This window comes from Rousettus aegyptiacus, unplaced genomic scaffold (assembly GCF_014176215.1).
Source record: "Rousettus aegyptiacus isolate mRouAeg1 unplaced genomic scaffold, mRouAeg1.p scaffold_m13_p_10, whole genome shotgun sequence".
NCBI lineage: Eukaryota > Metazoa > Chordata > Mammalia > Chiroptera > Pteropodidae > Rousettus > Rousettus aegyptiacus.
This window is the reverse complement of record NW_023416285.1, coordinates 72,021,199-72,039,683: the sequence shown is the minus strand read 5'-3', so window position 1 is coordinate 72,039,683 and position 18,485 is coordinate 72,021,199. Positions and strand designations below refer to the sequence as shown.

General features: G+C 35.4%; 1 protein-coding gene across 19 annotated transcripts in view; it reads left to right on the top strand.

Moving 5' to 3' along the window:
- The window catches only part of LIMCH1 (LIM and calponin homology domains 1), a 332,907-nt gene extending 316,871 nt beyond the window's left edge, over positions 1-16,036 (top strand). For 5 of the 19 annotated variants that reach the window (XM_036227976.1, XM_016160704.2, XM_036227974.1 and 2 more), the window contains 7 exons: positions 255-379; positions 1,884-2,005; positions 2,273-2,396; positions 4,331-4,408; positions 5,977-6,085; positions 8,321-8,423; positions 13,198-13,836. In XM_036227976.1, the coding sequence (XP_036083869.1) occupies positions 255-379; positions 1,884-2,005; positions 2,273-2,396; positions 4,331-4,408; positions 5,977-6,085; positions 8,321-8,423; positions 13,198-13,223 (687 nt within the window). In that variant the 3' untranslated portion in view covers positions 13,224-13,836. Of the gene's footprint in view, positions 1-254; positions 380-1,883; positions 2,006-2,272; positions 2,397-4,330; positions 4,418-5,976; positions 6,086-8,320; positions 8,424-13,197 lie in introns of all 19 variants that reach the window. The other 14 variants (XM_036227978.1, XM_016160716.2, XM_016160714.2 and 11 more) reach the window with 8 other exon arrangements.
- The last annotated feature ends 2,449 nt before the right edge of the window (positions 16,037-18,485 follow it).

The window sequence follows — 18,485 nt, the reverse complement described above, 5'->3', positions numbered from 1 at the left end:
AAATTTAAAGAGAGATCTAGATTGCACATTTATTTCAAATCTTTGGCTTATTTCAAAGGTGTGTTAACCTAGGTCCACAATTATTTCAAATCTTTGAAACTCAGTTACTAGTCAGTTAATTTGGACAACTATTCTTTAAATTCTAGGCAATGCAATTGAAAAACAAAGTTTCAAGTATCCCATAGCCAGAGATGAGTGTTGTCCAGTTTTTTAAAAAATTATCTTCAAGATTATCCTTGTTTTCCCTCCATTAGAATAAGATGGACCTGGAAAACTGTCAAGAAGAACAGGATACAAGACAGAAGAAATCATTCCAGGGGGACAATAATGACTTACTGTTTAAGACTAGAGAAAGTGATCCGGTGGAGGAAAAGGGCAGGTATGAACCATACTAGGCTGTCTGTCTAATTACGTGAAACCAGGCTCTGCCCGTGCACTCCCAGGAAGGGTACTCATTGCTAATGCAAATCGTATTTGGCTTTGAAAAGATCATTCCAGTAATACATTACATATTGCTTGAACATATTCTAATAACCCTGAAGTCAGCATCCTCATACTATTGAATATAAATAGCCTTCTTTTAAAATAGACAAAACCTTTTTTTTAAATAAGAGGAGACAGTATTGATCATCAAAGGAGCCCCAATCCCTAAATTTCACTCACTGGAAATGGTTAATACGTCCAGAGGGACAGAAGTTAAATGACACTCTGGGGTCACACCCACTGTGGTTTTATTATGGACCTGAACTTTACTATTAGTATCCTCTGAGCTGTGAAAAACCATGTTTACTCTGAGTGATGATAAAAAAGATAACCAACAAGTTGATTGGTTGTGGGTAATCACCCCACTCATGAGTTTCAGTATTTCCATGGGAGATCAGAACAGGGTACCCAGATAGCCCAGCAGCATTCAGAGCTAGCTCAGATGAGAGATGAATCTGGTTGTAGCTATGGGCTATAGTGGGTTTATTGATGCCACCCCACATTTAACCTAGAAGGGACCCGCAGAAGCCCAGGAGGCTGGCTACCAACAGCAAGTTCTTTATGAAACAGCTGTTTGCCTCTGGGTATCTGAGATACCAGATAGATATTGATAAGTGTGCATGTTGCACATACCATCCTCAGAGGGACCTTAAGGCATGAAAGGCTATCTGTCATTTTTAATGACTGGTCAATTCGAAAGGTTAGTTGAAAGCTGAGCTCTTCTGGTGGGACTTGCTCTGAGAGTCCTCATCAGCTAGAAGACTGGGTGAGTTGTAGGATGTAGGAGTTTAGGCCATGAGTCTGTAGTCAGCAGAGCCTTTGGAACAGCATGTCCATTTCTAGTTTACACTGTTTATAGGGACTTTCCACTTGTATGAAACGAAAGCCACTCATCAAGAATATTTGAATACCACTGATAAGCATTTTATGTAACTTTTTGCTAGTTTCCTATGGCCATCAGGAACTTTTAAAAATCTCTTCCACATCTCCTTTCTTTGCACACAGAAACTCCTATAAGGCCAGTGGATTACCATGAGCTGCCAAAGCCCCATGTGGCCCAAATGATTTCTGCAATATGTCCTCTCTTGTGGAAATCTGGGAGAGTCCAGTTAGCTCTGGCATCCCTCGAGATTGTTAGAATGAATTTCTTTGTGAACAGGGAGGTTGGGAGGACATCGGACATGATGGTTTCGTAAGTTTGTTAAATTTATGGGTAATAAAAATGAGTAGCATTCTAGAGCATTTGAAATCCATTTTGAATCTAGTTTAAAGTAAAAAGAATAAATATTTAGTTAGCCCCATTTTTTTTTTATATTGAAGTTGGTATTTCCATATGCTAGGGAATAAGTTTAGTTCAGTTTTTAATCTCTGTTCTGAAATATATTTATTTATTTTAACAGCGTAATTCAGGGGGCCTTGACTGATTCTGAGAACCCCATATCGAAAGAAAACTATCAGGATAACCAGCTGGATACAGAAGCTGGGGCCCCATGCTGTGAGGTGAACCCACAGCTAACTCAGGGTAAGGCGGGAGAAGTGAACCGTGATATTTAAATTATTGTAAGACATTACTCCTTCATGGTCCAGACAGATATGACCTTCTCTGGCTGTGAGCTACCCTTCTACCTTAGGTAAATAGCACAGTGAATAAACTCCCACCACCACGTGCCCTGAGTCTCCATAGAATCACCTTGAGACTCAGCAGTCACCAAACAGGTACAAGAAAAGGTGACTAAGCATTAAGGTGACATTACTGAGCACTAAGTTTATCTTCTTTATTTGGCCTCAGATCCATCACAGAATCAGCAGTTGTCAAACCCACCAATGAACATTTTAGAAGATGTAAAGCCAAAAACTCTCCCTTTGGATAAAAGCATTAACCATCAGATCGAGTCTCCAAGTGAAAGGCGGAAGTGAGTAATCAAAAAAGATGGATGTGCAATTCCTTTCTTTCCTTAATTCTTATTGACTAAGAAGAGAGGAAATAAAAAATTGTGAAATGGCAAGGTGTTAGCAGCATTTTTGTGCTTTTTCTCCATTGAATCTCATTAACAAGTTAACAGATATTTACAGAAATTTAGGACAATCTTTGTGGCAAGTAAACATTCACTCCGAATTTATCAGTTTGAAAGAGGCAAAGTAGTTTTTAACCTACAAATCTACATATTGTAAAGAATTTGGAAGACTGTTGTGTCAACAGTTTATTTGAGTGAATTAAATTGTGTCAGAGCCTACTGACAAGTATTTTTTCAAGGAAAAAATGTTTTTCTCTTATTATCATTTTCTCCCTTTAAGTAGCTACCACAGGCAATATTCTAATTTTGTAAGATTTATATTTTTTTACAATTATATTTCCTAACATGTTTGAAGCACTTCGATATAATAGGCACTATGTTATAGGATTTACATAGCTCTGCTTTTCATATATTAACTCATTGAACTCTCTCAATAACTTTAATTGGGTTATTGTTCCCATTTTACAGATGAGGAATTTGAAGCTGAGGAAAATTAAATAACTTATCCAAAGTACTTGACTGGTTAAGTGGTAGAAGAATTCAAAATGAAGTCATAGTTCTATGATAAGATCATATTTGAACCAGAAGTTCCTTGTAATCAGTTTTAAAATTATAACCTGTCATTCTAACTGGAACCAGACCACCTGCCTGGCTAGGGCTTTGAGCAAGTTGATTAATCTTTCTCTGCCTCAGTTTCCTCATGTATAAAATGAGAATAACAGTAATACCTACCTCATAGGGTTTTGTGTCTGGAAAATAATGTGTCATATAGTATAGTGGTGGTGGTGACAGTAGTGATGATGGTGATAATGATAACTTGTTTTATAAGTTCAACTTTTTACCTCATTTTCTGTGATATTTTTTAAAATAGTGTTTGAACTATTTCTCCCTTTTCTCTTATGTCTATCCAATTTTATTCCTTCATGTCTAGATGACACTCAGAATCAATAGAAGCTAAAATCACATAGAAGTAATCATTATTGTTATTGATTATTGCAGCAATTTTGAATTTTTTTTAAGGTAATGGCACTTATACTTTAGGGTGTTACATGAAAATGTGATATTTTGGAGAAGACAAGCTCTGCCAGAGGAGGCCAGTTTGGATGAGTGATGGGCTCGGGGAGCTATTCGGGAAGCAGTTAGGACACAGATGGGCTCATGCTCTGTTCACTTCTATGTTGGCATTTTCTCTTATTCTCATTTTTTTTTTCGGTATTCTATCCCAAATGAAATTTTATAAGCAAGAGTCCAGAACTAATGGCTTAATCACAGGCAGGGTTTGTGCAACCAGCAACACCTGTGAAACTCTTCTGGTAGCTCCTGCCTTGGGACCATCTGCTTTGTAGATGCCTATGACATAGCGGTTATTAAATGTTTTGAACATCATCCCAAATTGAATTTATTGATAGGGTAGAAGCCACCTCCCTGAAAAGTACCTCCTTTTAGATTGCCCTTCATTTCTGGGCTCTTTTTTTAAAGCTTTTCCCTATATCCTTACTTATCTCTCCCTTCCTACCCCTTCCATAATTTTTATATCTAACTCAGCATGCAATTCTAACTAAGCAAAGAACCTGGCAAAAATAAAGTTTATAAAAATATTCCATTTTATATTCAATCATGCCACCCTGGTTTTAATATTATGCAGATAATGCATGTATAATCTTTGCTAGATGGAATTATTATTTTTTGTCCTCTACAAAAAATTACCACTAAGACACTCTGTGGTATTTTGTTCTAAAGGAAGTACTTATTTTCTATCTAAAATGTCTTTTCTTGTAGGATTGGGCTTCTCTTTACTTGTCATAATTTTTGGCTCCTTTACCATGTTACAGGAAAAGCCCACAAGAGAACTTCCAGGTGGGACACTTGTCTTCCTGTCCTCCCACCCCTCCTGGCCAGTCACCAAACAGGTACAAGAGGTCAGCAAAACCTTCGGAGGCAGCTTTGTTTTCACTAGAGCCTGCCAAGTATAATTTTAACCAAATTAGTGCTTGCTGAATGATTTTGAGGGGGTCGTCCATCCAAATCTTTCATATACACACAGGCAAGAGGAAAGGACACATTCCCCATCCACCTGTATCTTGCAATAGAAAAAGCCAAGAGTGTGACGTTGGTGTATCTGTGGCCATAGGCCTTTAATTATATTGTGGGGAACCTGCAACCTAATAATAAAATCCACCCAACAATTGCTGGGCTCCTAAGTTGGCACCTTTCGTTCCAAGATGGGTTGGTCCTTCTAGGCAGGATCCACTGATGGCTCCTACAGAGAACCAGGCAGGAGCTGAGAAACGAAACTTCATCCTTCTTTTCACCCTACTCAAGCTCTCTAATGGCTTCTGAATATAAATTGGGCCTCATGCTATTCTTAAAAGCTACCTGAATTCTCATTCACTGGAGAGATCAAGTACTCAAGAGGTTTTCTTTGATTTAGAAATTTTATTTAACTACTGGATAAGAGGGAAATCCTAATAAATAGGGTTTGCTTAGGACAACTCTTCCTCTTTTCTCTGGTCTTCTTTTCTGTTTCTTCTGTCCCTCTGTACCCCGTTGGCTTCTGAATGACACTACATATCTTAAATTTCTTGTGTAATTCCAAGAGCTTTCCAAACAATAGGCATCATCGCAATCTGATCTGTCATGGGAAAGCCGCCTAAGAAGACTGCCATCTATTGCCCTCAGCTGCTGTCGGTCTGCTGGATTTGGTTCTAGTCCATTGATGGGCACTGTTTTAGGGGCTGCCAGAATACAGAGATGGGGTACATGCAGCTCATGTCCTCAAGGGACTTAGAACTCAGAGAATATGTCAAGCACCCAGATTAGAGTCAGAGTATGTACGCTGGAAGAGATAGTGGAGATAACCTAGTCCAGTTCTCTTGTTTTAAAAGTAAAAGGGAAACCCAGAGTGAGTTCTTTATACTAGATTGAGAAACTTAGTGACAGAGCAGGGATTAAATTCCATATCCGTCTGGGACCTGTTGGGCTGTATCACAGTTGCCTTTCTATTTTTAAACAACAACAAAAATATGTTTTTCTTAAGTAAAAAGAAATTCCCTAGTGTGCCAACAAATCAATTATAGAAAATTTTAAAGCAACATTGACACCTTAGTAAAGCTAAATGTGATTATTTTGGGGGATTTATAAAATCTTATGATAAATACCTTGAATTATTTCAGGGCATTTGATCACCATGGTTGAATAGACTGCAATATAAACTTCTTGCAACAAATAACTAAAACACATGTGCACACACACACACACACACACACACAAAATTCTATACGATTATGAGGATCTATTGTAGTCTAACAGTTGTTTGCAGATTATATCTAATGCTCATTATCGGTTTAGTAATTATCATTTCACTCATGATATAAACATTTTAAAAATCCATGTTTTCTTTTTTTACATGAGTCTACATGTTTGTGTGTTTAACCAACTATTATAAATTGAATGTTTTATTGTATGTTTTTAAACCTAGGTCTATAAGTGGGAAGAAGCTGTGTTCTTCCTGTGGGCTTCCTTTGGGAAAAGGAGCTGCGATGATCATTGAGACCCTGAATCTCTATTTTCACATCCAGTGCTTTAGGGTATGTATTTATCACTCCTCTCTACGTACAATTTTGTGATGTCTTTTGGCATTGTTCTGTGCCGAGAAATATCTCCTGGAAATCCTGACGGCCTTTGCTCATGAGGCCACCCCCTTCTATGTCATACAGAATTGTGTGTGTAGTCCATCCTTCAGGATGAAACTCTCTGCTCTCACTCATCCCTCTGGGATGTTGAGTTAGAAGAAGCAAAACAGGTTTATGCAATGTGTCTTTATAAAACAGCTTTTGTTGCTAAATAGTGTGTACTCTACCAGGACTCAGAAGGCCGCCCTGAGAAGACAGTGTTACTTCTGAATCTTTTAGGGCATGTGGATTTATTTGGAATCTATCATCTTTGCTGCTTCTCAAATTCTTGTGACTTCATGTTAAAGGTTTTTAGTCTTTTACCTCATGGGAGATTTTCTATCAATTAAGTGGTTATATAACTAGTTGTAAAATTGTAGGTCTCTGAACAAATATGCCTGTAATCCCAAATTGAATATCACTGTCTCTCTGAAAACCTGCTCTGATCACCTAGGCTTTGTTACAGGTCCTTATAGAACCATTCATGGTCCTTATTGCTCACTATTGAATTACTTAATTATCATCTTTTCTAATAAACTATCAGCTCCATAAGTGCAACAACCATGTCTGTTTGGCTCACCACTATTATTTCTGCACCTAGCAGAGATGGTATCAGTAAATATTTTTAGGTGACTGAATTAATAAATAAACTGAAAATGTAGAGGCCTAGATTCTGGTCTAATAAGTAGACCATTTCCTGCTAATACGTAGATGAGCTAACCAGTTATACTTGACTTATTATAAAATTTATGAGTTGACCTATATCAGCATTTCTCATCTCTTGTTTCATTTATGGACATGTTTCAAATTAATATATTTTTGAAACAAACCCTTTACCTCCGAATAAGAGTTATTTATTTTTCTTTATAACCCTGTCATGCCTTCTTTTTCCTTCTTGAATTTTTCTTATTTCTTATGAGTAGCTTCCTTGACTATAAAGTAAGCTGGCATGGCTTTAAAATAACTTTACCTATAAGCTAAGAGAATGTGAATGAAGCTGTCCCAAAATTATTAATTTAATTATATCTATAAATCACTGGAAAGCAAGTCTTATTGTGAACAAAATACAATATGGATACTTAATGAGGCTCAATGTATCAATATTCTCATTGTAAAATTAACCTAGACAATCTATGTCCCAAATTGTCTAGGAGTGCTTTGAGGCTTAAGAAATGTACTTTTTAAAATGTTACGATAATGTCAGGATAATATAGTCTAACACCATAGTTTTCTCTCAGGAACTTTACCAGAACATAAATAATCAAGGGAGCAAAGAATCTTTGCAGATTCTTAAGGAATAGGAAGACTTACTTTCTAAAATGTCAAGGCCTTTGTTCTCTCTAATCAATCACTTTCTGGAACTGACCTGATACTTTAAGGTACATTGCTTCTTTGGTTTATCCCCTACCTTTGCAATATAGATGAACTTTTAACATAATTGGAATGAAGCCTCCCTCTGTCCCAGGTGACCTTAGAGCCTGAGTCTGGGGTTGGCCCCCTTCTCCTGATCTGAGTCCTGATCTCCTGGCAACACAGGCTGTCGTCACAACTAACCCCTAATGCCATCTTTTGTGGTACAACCAGCACAGTATGCCCCACAGTCTTCTTCTGCACTCAGGCGGTCTTACCTGAAAGGAGTTCCATTCTCAGTGGGTCTGTTATTCTGGTTGTCCCCACCTCTAACATGGAATACAAAGTAAACGCTTATTTCCTAGTAATTCTGACTTGGTGGAATTCATCAGCAATCCTGGAAAGCATTTTATTCACAGACAAGTTTCAGTTGTCTGTTGTCCGTGTGTTTATTTAAAATTACTAGAATTTATCTGTTTAAAATGTTTTTTTCCATCTTGATTGAGAAACGGTATATGATAGAGGTCAACAGCATAAGCTTTGGGATCAGCCACTTACCAGGTTTACGACCTTGGACAAGTCAGCCAACCACTCTGAACCAGTGTCCTTGTCTGTAAAATGCTAAAAGTTTATTGTTGCTGTTAAGTCAAGTCTTAGTGCAGCATCTAACATGTAGTAGATGTTCAACGAATGTGGAGGTTGTACAAGTGATTATTGTGCTATTCATGTAAACAGTAGCTAAGCATTATAAAGAAATTATTCCCTTTGCACCTTATAATTTCTGTTCTTTCTACCCTATAGTGTGGGATTTGTAAAGGACAGCTTGGAGATGCAGTGAGTGGGACGGATGTTAGGATTCGAAATGGTCTTCTAAACTGTAATGATTGCTACATGCGATCCAGAAGTAAGTACTGGTGTAAAATGCCTTGAGATGAGTGGGTGCAATCATATGCTTTCCATAGGACCCAATTTAGGAGTTCTGTTATTTCTCCCCATCAGTTGACACTCCTCCCTTAAAGGAATGAGTTATTAATGTCTAGGTAAAATAAGCGATATTGAAATAATCCTTATTTACCATTTGTTTCTTACTAGAAGTTACTTCTTTGGTGTGGCCAAATTCTTTTCATCCACACGTGTATTAATACACCAGCAGGTGAAAACTGTAGGTTAATTTCGAGACATTGTCTGAGCTCACCATAGAGATTTTGGTGAGTTAGAAGAAAGATAGAAGGTGGGTGAAACACTATTCACATGTTGAGGCGTGTCTTTAGAAGACCAGCACCATGTGCGGGGAGTTTAAGTGTGAAGAATGGCTCTCTATTGTCCATCAAACCAAGCAGCAATTCCTCAATATCTATGTGCCCTACATTCAGGAGTTTTATGGCAAAATAATATGTTGTTGTTCCGGACTAAATTGAAAGTTCCTTAAGAGACCAATGATGGGTTCTGCTTCTTTGTGAGTCCCTGCCCCCTCCAAATACCTTAGTACATAGTTAGGGCTTAACAAGTATGTGCTGCCTTGAAGCTTTCTTGGGCAGCCTGCCCTCAACCTTGTATCTGGATTTCCTACCATAGAATGTTCATGTTAGTTGTGGGGGCACCAGAGGGTGCTCTTGCCCAGCTGCTTAGAAAATCTGAAAATAGCCAGTGGCTTAGCTTCGGAATCCTTCCTTCCTCACTCACCATCATAAGTATAGTCATCCTGGTGGATAACCTAGACTCTAACAAAAGACTTTCCTGTGCAAATTTGTCAGTCAAAAACTCTCTCAAAAAATAAGACTGAAGAAATAGAGTTTGAATTCAAGAATGCTTTATTATTTCTCAAAGTTAAATGAAGTAATATTTTTACAGCTTAACATGGGTCTCTAAATCTGCGAGAATAAAGACTTTAAGAGTAACAATTGGAATTAAATTTTTATAGTTATAAATTTAGTGTATTCAGAAAAATATATGCATTTTTAAATAAAAATATTAGAAATGAAAATTTAATCAAACTCAGGTGATTTTGATCTATGATAAACATTTAACCTGAGGTCAAAGCAGTTCTAGCTGAGAGCTGGTACAATCAAACTGGACTATTTATATTATGTATTATATTTTTATATTATATACTTATACAAGATATTATATATTAATATATTAGACATATGTAATGTGTTATATATGATATATATTATATATGTTTATACCATGAATAAATATATACACATGATATAAATATATACAATATTGATATTGATTTTTATACTATCTATTAAATATATAAAATATGATAACATAGTATACCATATATATCATAGATATATACGTGCATACATAAATATATGTGTATAACATATAATAATTATGTATTATTTTAACTATATTTGGGGGGATTTTTTATACATTAGTAAGAATAAAACTAAACCCTTTTTTCCTCCAGTTTTTACAGTGCTTTTTCCTATCCTCTTCTATAAATTATACTTTTTTTTAGCCTGTAGCCCAGCTCCATGTGAATCATGGAACCAGAAGAGGGCATTGTTAGGTTGAGGGACTGTTGAGCCAGATTTGAAAAGTGCTGTAAATCTGAATTTCTTTCATAATTTAAAGTGCCCGAAGGATGCCAGCAGAGAACAAACATGAACCCACCTCTGGGTGACAATGACCTGTTTTCATCCAGATTTTTATTTTGAGTAGTTAGAAATTCTTTTGGAAATTAGCTTTTCAGACCTAGGCCAGGAATTTTTCTTCTGTGTATACAAACACTAAGGGTATTAACTGCTTTTAATTCCAAATCTAAAGACAAAAACCATGGCGTTCCTGTAACATTCTCATAAGATGAAAAATAAGAAAGTGATTTGGAGATAAAGATAAATTTTTTTCTTGGTTTTTATACTTTTAATGCAATGGTTTACTAGGATTATTTTTAGGATACTAAGAAGAAAACAAAAAGTCTCATTCTCTGCCTAGATAATCTCTATAGATATTCAAAAGAATAGATAAGTAAAAGTTATAAATCATACAATGTTAGAAAAATTAGATCATTAGAAAGATGCCAAATTTAAAAAACTCTCAAAAGTTAATGACTATAATCACTTTTATAGTGTTCTGTACTTAGTTTTTGTTGCTATTGTTTTTAACTTAATGTATCTTGGCAATCTTTCCATATAATGTGTTCTTTCTCTTTATTCTTTTTAATGGTTTTTTAATTCCTACATACCATCCCATCATATGGACTTACCATAATTTAAAACTCATTCTCCATAAATGGGTATTTTGGTTGTTCGCAGTTTTCTAATAGTTTTTAAATGCTCCGTTGAACATCCTTGTACATATGTCCTGATATATGTTTGAGAGTGTTTTCATAGGGTAGATTGTGAGCACTGTGACTGATAAGTTCAAAAGCATGTGCTTTTTAAATTTTCAGACAACTTGCCTAATTATCTTCCAGAAAAGTACACTCTCCCTGCAAAGTGTATAAGAGAGCCTCTTTCTCTCTATGCCTGTGTCAGCTCTGGATATCATCAAACTTAACATTTCCACTCTGCTAGGTGGGAGGAGGGGGTGGCAGTGGGGGGAAGCTTCATTACTTTGATTCGTATATATTTAATTGTAAGTGAGTTTGAATATCTTTTCATATGTTTATTCACCATTATATTTCCTTCTATTAAAAAAAAAGTTTGTATTTCTTTACTCTTTGTCCATTGTCCTATTGGTACTTGGTTTGTGTGAGGGCTTTGAAAATTAAAGAGATTTTCTCTTTATTTTATATTTGCTGCTTGTTGCAGTTATCATTTATCTTTCTACTTAATTGTATTTTCATAGAAAAGGTTTTCATTTTAGGTAATTAAACTTATCTTTTTCTTTTCCCTTTTTGGATTCCGGGCTTTGTCTCCTACTTAGAAAACCTCTCACTCTACTCCGAGATCATAAATTTGGCTGAGATTTCTCCTAGAATTGTTTTATTTTTTTACATGTAAATATGTGACATCAGGAATGTATATTGGGGTAAGAAATGTGATAGATATTCAGCTTTTTGTTCAATTGGCCAATTGTGAATATAACATAATGAGTAATCCCTTTTTTCCTCACTAATTTGAAATGCCAACTTTCTCATGAACTAATTTCACATTTTTATTTCAGTCTATTTCTGAATATTTTATGTTTTATTAACCTCTTTAGTCTCTAGTATCAGATAGTTTTAAATTATTATAGCTTCATAATAGGTTTAATATTGAGTAAAAATGGTCGCCTTCACTTCAGTTATTTTTTCCCAATTTTTCTAACTCTTCTGTTATGGTTATTTTTCCAGATAGAAGTTAATATCATTTTCAACTAAACTTTAATTAAGTCAACACATGACAGGGAGAAAGACTAGTACATCTGAGAAGACTGCTCATTTCTTTCTTGGTGTCATAAGAAAATATATACCTTAGGAGTGAACAGGTGGAGGGGATAATGAGCTAGAAAAGTATAAATGCACTTGAATTGGTTGGATATTCCCCAGATGCAATAAAAGAGGATGTAAAGAAATGGCTAAAAATCATTTTTCTTTCTTTTTTTATTTGATTTTGATCTGAGTTGAGAAGAGGAGAGATGGATAGATGTGAGAGGTGGTTTACATCATAGGAATTCTAAGTGGAACCAAATAATTTCATTGTGTGGAATAATAAAACCTGAATATATAATCCTATTTTCTTCAAGTAACTAGTCACACTTAAATGAAATTTTTCTCTTGGAAGAGAAAAATAGCATAACAGCATATTAAAATGCAATTCTTAAAAGCAGTGTAAACAGTTTTTAAGTTCGTATGTAAATGGGAATGGAAGTGCAAAACAAATTACCTGCCACAAATCAAGCCATCACATGTTTAACTTGTGCCATTCGTGCCTGGGTATCGGATGAGTGTGTCTTTGTGTCTGTTCCATCATTCACTCCTGTGAAATGTGTTGAATGCAAACTCCCTCAGGTCTTTTCCAAAGTCACAATTACCTCATCACACCACTAGTGCCCAAAATGAAGGAGAAATTTTATAAAGGTTTCAGCAGGAAATGTGGAACCCAAACCGCTCTTCCCAAATAGCATTGCCAGATAAATACAAGATGCCCAGTTAAATGTTTTTTTGCCTGGTAAGTTTGAATTTCAGATAAACAGTGATTTTTTTCCTATGATGTCTCAAATACTGCATGTGTAGCACAAGTATATCCCAAATATCACATGGGATATACTTATGCTAAAAATTTTTATTCGTTGTTTATCTGAAATTCAAATTTTACTGGATGTTCTATATTTTTAATTGCTAATCTAGCAATCTTGTTTTCTAGATCATACATCAAATTCCTCCTGTTCCAATGTATTTATTCTTAGAGAAAACAAACTAAAGAAACTGAGAGAAGAGTGATTATTTTCTTATTTGCCCCAGAAGACAAAGTAGAAACCCGGATGGAGATCATACTCATTTATGGGGAATATGAATCACTTGGGCTCCTTGTTAAGTTCTGGGATGGAGCTTAAAAGTCCATATTTCTAACGAGCTCTAGGTGATACCAGTACTGCTGCTCCTTAGACCACAATTTGAGTAGTAGGTGGTACAAGTTTCCCTCCCTAGAGGTTATGGCTAATTTGAGAAGTTTTTAAAAATATGAATCAAGAAGCATTAACAACTTCAACTAAGTGTTGCTTTTATTTCTTTATCACAGGTGCTGGCCAACCCACAACATTGTGACATGGTTTTCAAGTTTCCAGATCACTCACCATTTCTTTATTGAGAGTGTCTCCTGGCAGTTGTCTAACAGAATCCCAGGTTCAGGGACTTCTCAGCATTCATCTACTTTCTGAAAAGCTATTCTAAGAGATGGTATCTGTTCTTTTGTAGCACAGTATTTGTGTTTTTCTTGTTTTGTTTTGTTTTTGCATTTGCGCAGTATTCACACAAAAAAATATTAAATTTTAATGATTCTGAATAGTTCAAAAAAGGGTCTTAGCATGATCAAGATAGGCTTATGGTTTAACACATGTTATTCTCTTCTTTGAGAGTTAATGAGATAAATGATTCAATAAACATGTTTTGGTTTAGTATTTCTAGAAATTAAAAATTTCGTGTTTACAAAATTGAGCTGCAGAAAGTACAAGAATTGCCAATTTGAGACATGTGGTCTTCTAAGACAAAAGCATAAAATTATACATTTCAGAAACTAAAAAGCACATCATAAACCTCTGATCTGTAACTCATTTTTAATGCAAAGACACTAGTCTGATAATATATACTGTATTTGTAAAACATTTGTGTTTTTTACCTTTTGAGGTAGAAGTCATACCAATAAATTATTGCACCGTTAGTATTAGGTCTTGTGTTATGTCATTAATAGAGACTAGTCCATCAAATAAAGAGAACCCTTGCAATATCAGCTAGACTTACACTCTGGAACATTGCCCAAGGGTAGGAAGAAACCAGAGGGAAATATTTTAGTCATCTCTTCCAAAGTTATTACCAAAATCTGTGAGGAAGTTTAATATGATGGGTCACTGCTAGCCATAAGGGCTTTGTTGCTTACTTCTTTTCAGGCTCTAGATTCAATAAGAGACTCAATATAAGACATATGGAAGCTCTCATCAAGATCAGTCCATCACTAGATGAGACCACTGTTTTTCTTTGCCTGCAAGTTCTCCTTGAGGGCCTGAAACACAGGTATCTAAAGAAAAGCATTAAGTTCATCCTAATAGAATCCAAATGACATATGATATGATAAGCCAGTGGTGTGTGATCAAGAACCTACAGGTCACATATACCCTGCCCACTCCAATGGATATCTGCTCTCCTTCATTCTCCTATATCACCAACTCTCTTAACTATCAAGAATTCTGGACCTTGCTCCTGGAGACATTTAGAGAGGAATTCCTGTGCAGAGCTGGTTAATTTTTACCCCATCTGATGAGTTTCTGCTGACTGAGAAGAGAATCAAGTTACTGAAAAAAAATTGTGTTTTAAATCTCCAGGCTGTTTTCTTGTAAGACTGGAGAGAGGAGAACTATTTATTCTGCCTTAAAATAATGGCAAATAAGTGAAGACGACATTTTGTGAATGTAGACTATGGATATCCTCCTAATAGGTTTATGTAGTCATAAAAGGAGATCAAATAGATGGTTTTCTGTTATATAAGCAATAATTTTTTTGTGTCTTATTGAGTATGGCTAGCAGTTATTTATTTACATGCTAGACGGTTCTCTGCATGCAGGTTCTATGTGCAGAAATTTTCTCGGCCACTGGAGGTATTTTGACCATTTTGTAATCTGGGTGAACAGTTGTTAAATTGAAATTTACACATCGTTTCGTTAAAAATTGTGCCTTAGAAAATGCGAAGCTGCTGCACAGTCGGTGATGAATTGTAGGTGCAGTACACTGAGGAGAGCTGAAGTCGCTTCCAAGTTCCTGACTTCTTGTGGAGGTGTTTTCTGTTTCACAAGGGAAAAAAATTAAAAAGAAAAAAATAGAAAAATTTAAAAAGAAAAAAGTTTTAAAAATTTACAGATTAAGTTCAATATTTTGATTAACCACCTGCATGTTTTATTAAATATTTTGATAATGTGGATGTTTACACTTTGCATGATATTAGCATAATACTTTACCAGAAATAATGCACAAAACATGTACAATATGATCATTCATAACTGGTTTTTATAGAATACTTTTTACATGTGGAACTTCATCTGTTATGTGAGGATTATATGAATATTGCACATTCTCTTCTGGTTTCACAAACCCATTTATACATATTTCTTAGTAAGACTCATTGTACATGTATTGAAGCTAGAATCAAGTCAAGAAAAATAAAGCCCATTCTCCAACTGCGAAATGTGCTTTCCCATAATGAACAATAGGCACCAGCACAGAATAATCTCCAACATTTTCTAAATTCTAATTGCCAACCGTTTCTATTTATATTTGATTTATATTTCATTTGGAGTCTATTACATGGCAGCTCAGGCAGACTAGATCTTGTTTTTTCCAATGCAGCATAATGAGTATGATCTATTTCTTCTCAAATAATCTTTGAGATCCCAGGGAAAAAAATGCTCTACTCTGTTGAGCCACAATGTAAATGTGTTTGCTTAGAAAACAGATGAAGCAAGTGAATGATTTATTGTTCCTGAGGAATTAGATCTGATCCGATTTTTTTTTCAGACTCCAAAAGCTAGTCCCTTCTCTTTCTTAAGAAAAAATGGGTAACTGGTTTTCACTAGCAAACTTTCATGACATTTCCTCATTCTTTCTATGTAGTGTTATTAATGCAATACATATTGTAGTTACTCTATACACAGTGTAAGACTTAACAAACTGGAATGCCCCACCTCATATGTAAGTCCGTCCAAAAGATGTTACCGTTCTGGGTGGGCCAATGTTCTAAATCAGTTACACTAAACTTCATTTAAAATATTTATTCTAAAATGCCTCTGAGAAATAGTAAAAAATATTAAGTTGTCTAAAATGCAACAGCTTTTATAGTAAATGTACATTTATAAATAAAATACTCAAATCAACTTCGTATTCCATTGTTTTGTTTTATTTTGTTTTTTGGAAGGAGTCAGGTAGATTTTTTAGTTGAGTAAGAGAGAGTCAAGCTCTCTTATAGCTTTTAGTCCAGGGTGACAGAGTCAGATGACAGCAATGATGCATATTCACATGTGCATGTTATACATTTTGGGGGTCAATTATTTAAGACAACTCAAATTAACTAGCTGGTTCTAAGAGTTACTAAGGAATTGCATTCCACTGAAGGATTCAAACACCTCGAGATGAGACACACAATAACCAGGAGAGACCACGCAAGTGGCAGTGAAAATCATCTGAAACAACCAAATGATGGTCAGCTTCCAACACTGGCTACAAAACACCAAGCTTTTTAAAACCACCATGTTCTGCCACTTTCCCCAGCTCTGTGCCAAGATTCCCTCACATACACTCTGTTTCACTGAGGGCCTTTTTCTCCATTGTTGAGCCAAGGAATAAATATGCTGCGAAACAGTGGCATCCTGTGACACTATTCGCTTTCCAAAACACACATGTGTCTTGCCTGTCCCAAATTTGTAAATGGTGGTAATAGCAAGCAAAATCTTCGAAAGTTTCTGTCACTGTAAGATGCAATATTCTAATTGCCACCACAAATTGTATTCTGCCTCTTTGCAAAGTTTGGTAAGCAGTTAGTAGTTGCTGCTGTTTCCATAGAAAAGTGAATTCTTTGACTTTCAAAACAGTTTTAGTGGCTATCAGAGTTGTTGAGTATATTCATTGTTAAATGAAAGTACATTTAATACAAAACACTTCAAAATGAAGAAAAATATTGTTAATCTAATATGTGATCCATAAAGAATGTCTTTATTAAAAACATTTTACCTCGGATATTTTAACTAGCTTTCTTTCTACCGGGTTTTTCAAGACCTAAGGACTCCTTTTAAGTGTGCTAATCTAGACCACAAAAGAATCCCTCTCCATTTTTTTGGCTTTATCCAAGTCATGGGTTACCAACTCAAATGACTAGAGGGACCAGTTAGGCATTGTAAGTGAGAACCAGAGCAGATAATAAAGAGTGGTGTGGACTATGGCAAACTGGGAAGAGCACGGTTCTCTCTTAAGAAGGTGGCAGCTACCTGGCTCCAACCAGATGTTTTCATATGAAATCTCTAGCTTTTTAAGTATTAACAGGACAGCAATTCAAAACAGCTTCTAATACAATGCCAATTAAAATTGTGAGGCTCCACAAAATGTATCTACAAGTCTAATTTCATTCTCAGGCCATCAGTTTGCAACCTATAGCTGAATCTCCTCTTTGCTTTTTTATCAAGTATTACTACCTTGTTTGACTGTGAGTCCTTTCATTTGACAAATATATCAAGAAAAGGCCATGAAAAACAATTGCTTTTGAGTGTCAGGTCATTAAAGAAAGAAGCTAAAAGAGCCATTAATCAGCAGGTATTGCTACAGTCCATAAAACTTTTAGATAGCATTATTTGTGTATTGTCATCAGTGATGGTGAGTTTACAAGCACCCACGTTCGATGTTTTGCTGAACCATGCCCTTCCCCTTAATAGTTTCCTTCTTTCTTCTGAGTGATTCAAAAAAAAGAAAATTGCCTTAGCCATTTTTAGACATTTACTCCTTCATGTGAATTTTAGGATAAGCTGTAAAGTTTCTCTAACATGCTTCTTGGGATTTTGATCAAAATTAAATGTATATGACTATAATTTTCTAATTTGGTACTGTTAGCATCCAAGAATATCACTGATTTTTTCATGTTATTCTTAGACCCAGAAACTTTGCTAAACTTCCTTTTTCTATTACATTGTTCATCATTTCTCTTGGATTTTTCTATGTAGAAATCATTATCTACAAAAAGAAAAGATTATTTCATCTCTTTCCAGTTATGTCTTCATTTTTTCATGTCTTATTGTATTGTTAAGATGTCTAGTAAATGGTGATAATGGGCATCCCTGTCTCACATTGTTATTTAATGACCAAAAAGAAATGAAAACATCCTAGATGTTATGAAATATCTTTTTCCATCCCTTTACTTTCAGCCTCTCTGTGTCTTTTGATATGAAGTGAGTCTCTTCTAGGCAGCATATGTAAGGGTCTTGCTTTCCTACCCATTCAGTCACCCTATCTTTTGATTGGCGTATTTAATCCATTTAATTTAAAGTCATTGTTGATAGATGAGTTATTGCCATTTCATTATTCACATTTTGATCTATTTTGATCTATTTTTTTTTCTTTTTAAAGAAATTCTTCTAACATTTCTTGTAATATTGGTTTAGTGTTAATGAATTCCTTTAGCTTTTACTTGTCTGGGAAGCTCTTTATCTGTCCTATGATTCTAAATGATAGCTTTGCTGGGTAGACTAATCTCGGTTGTAGGTCATTGCTTTTCATAACTTTGAATATTTCATGTCAATCTCTTCTGGCCTGCAGAGTTTCTGTTGAGAAATCAGCTGA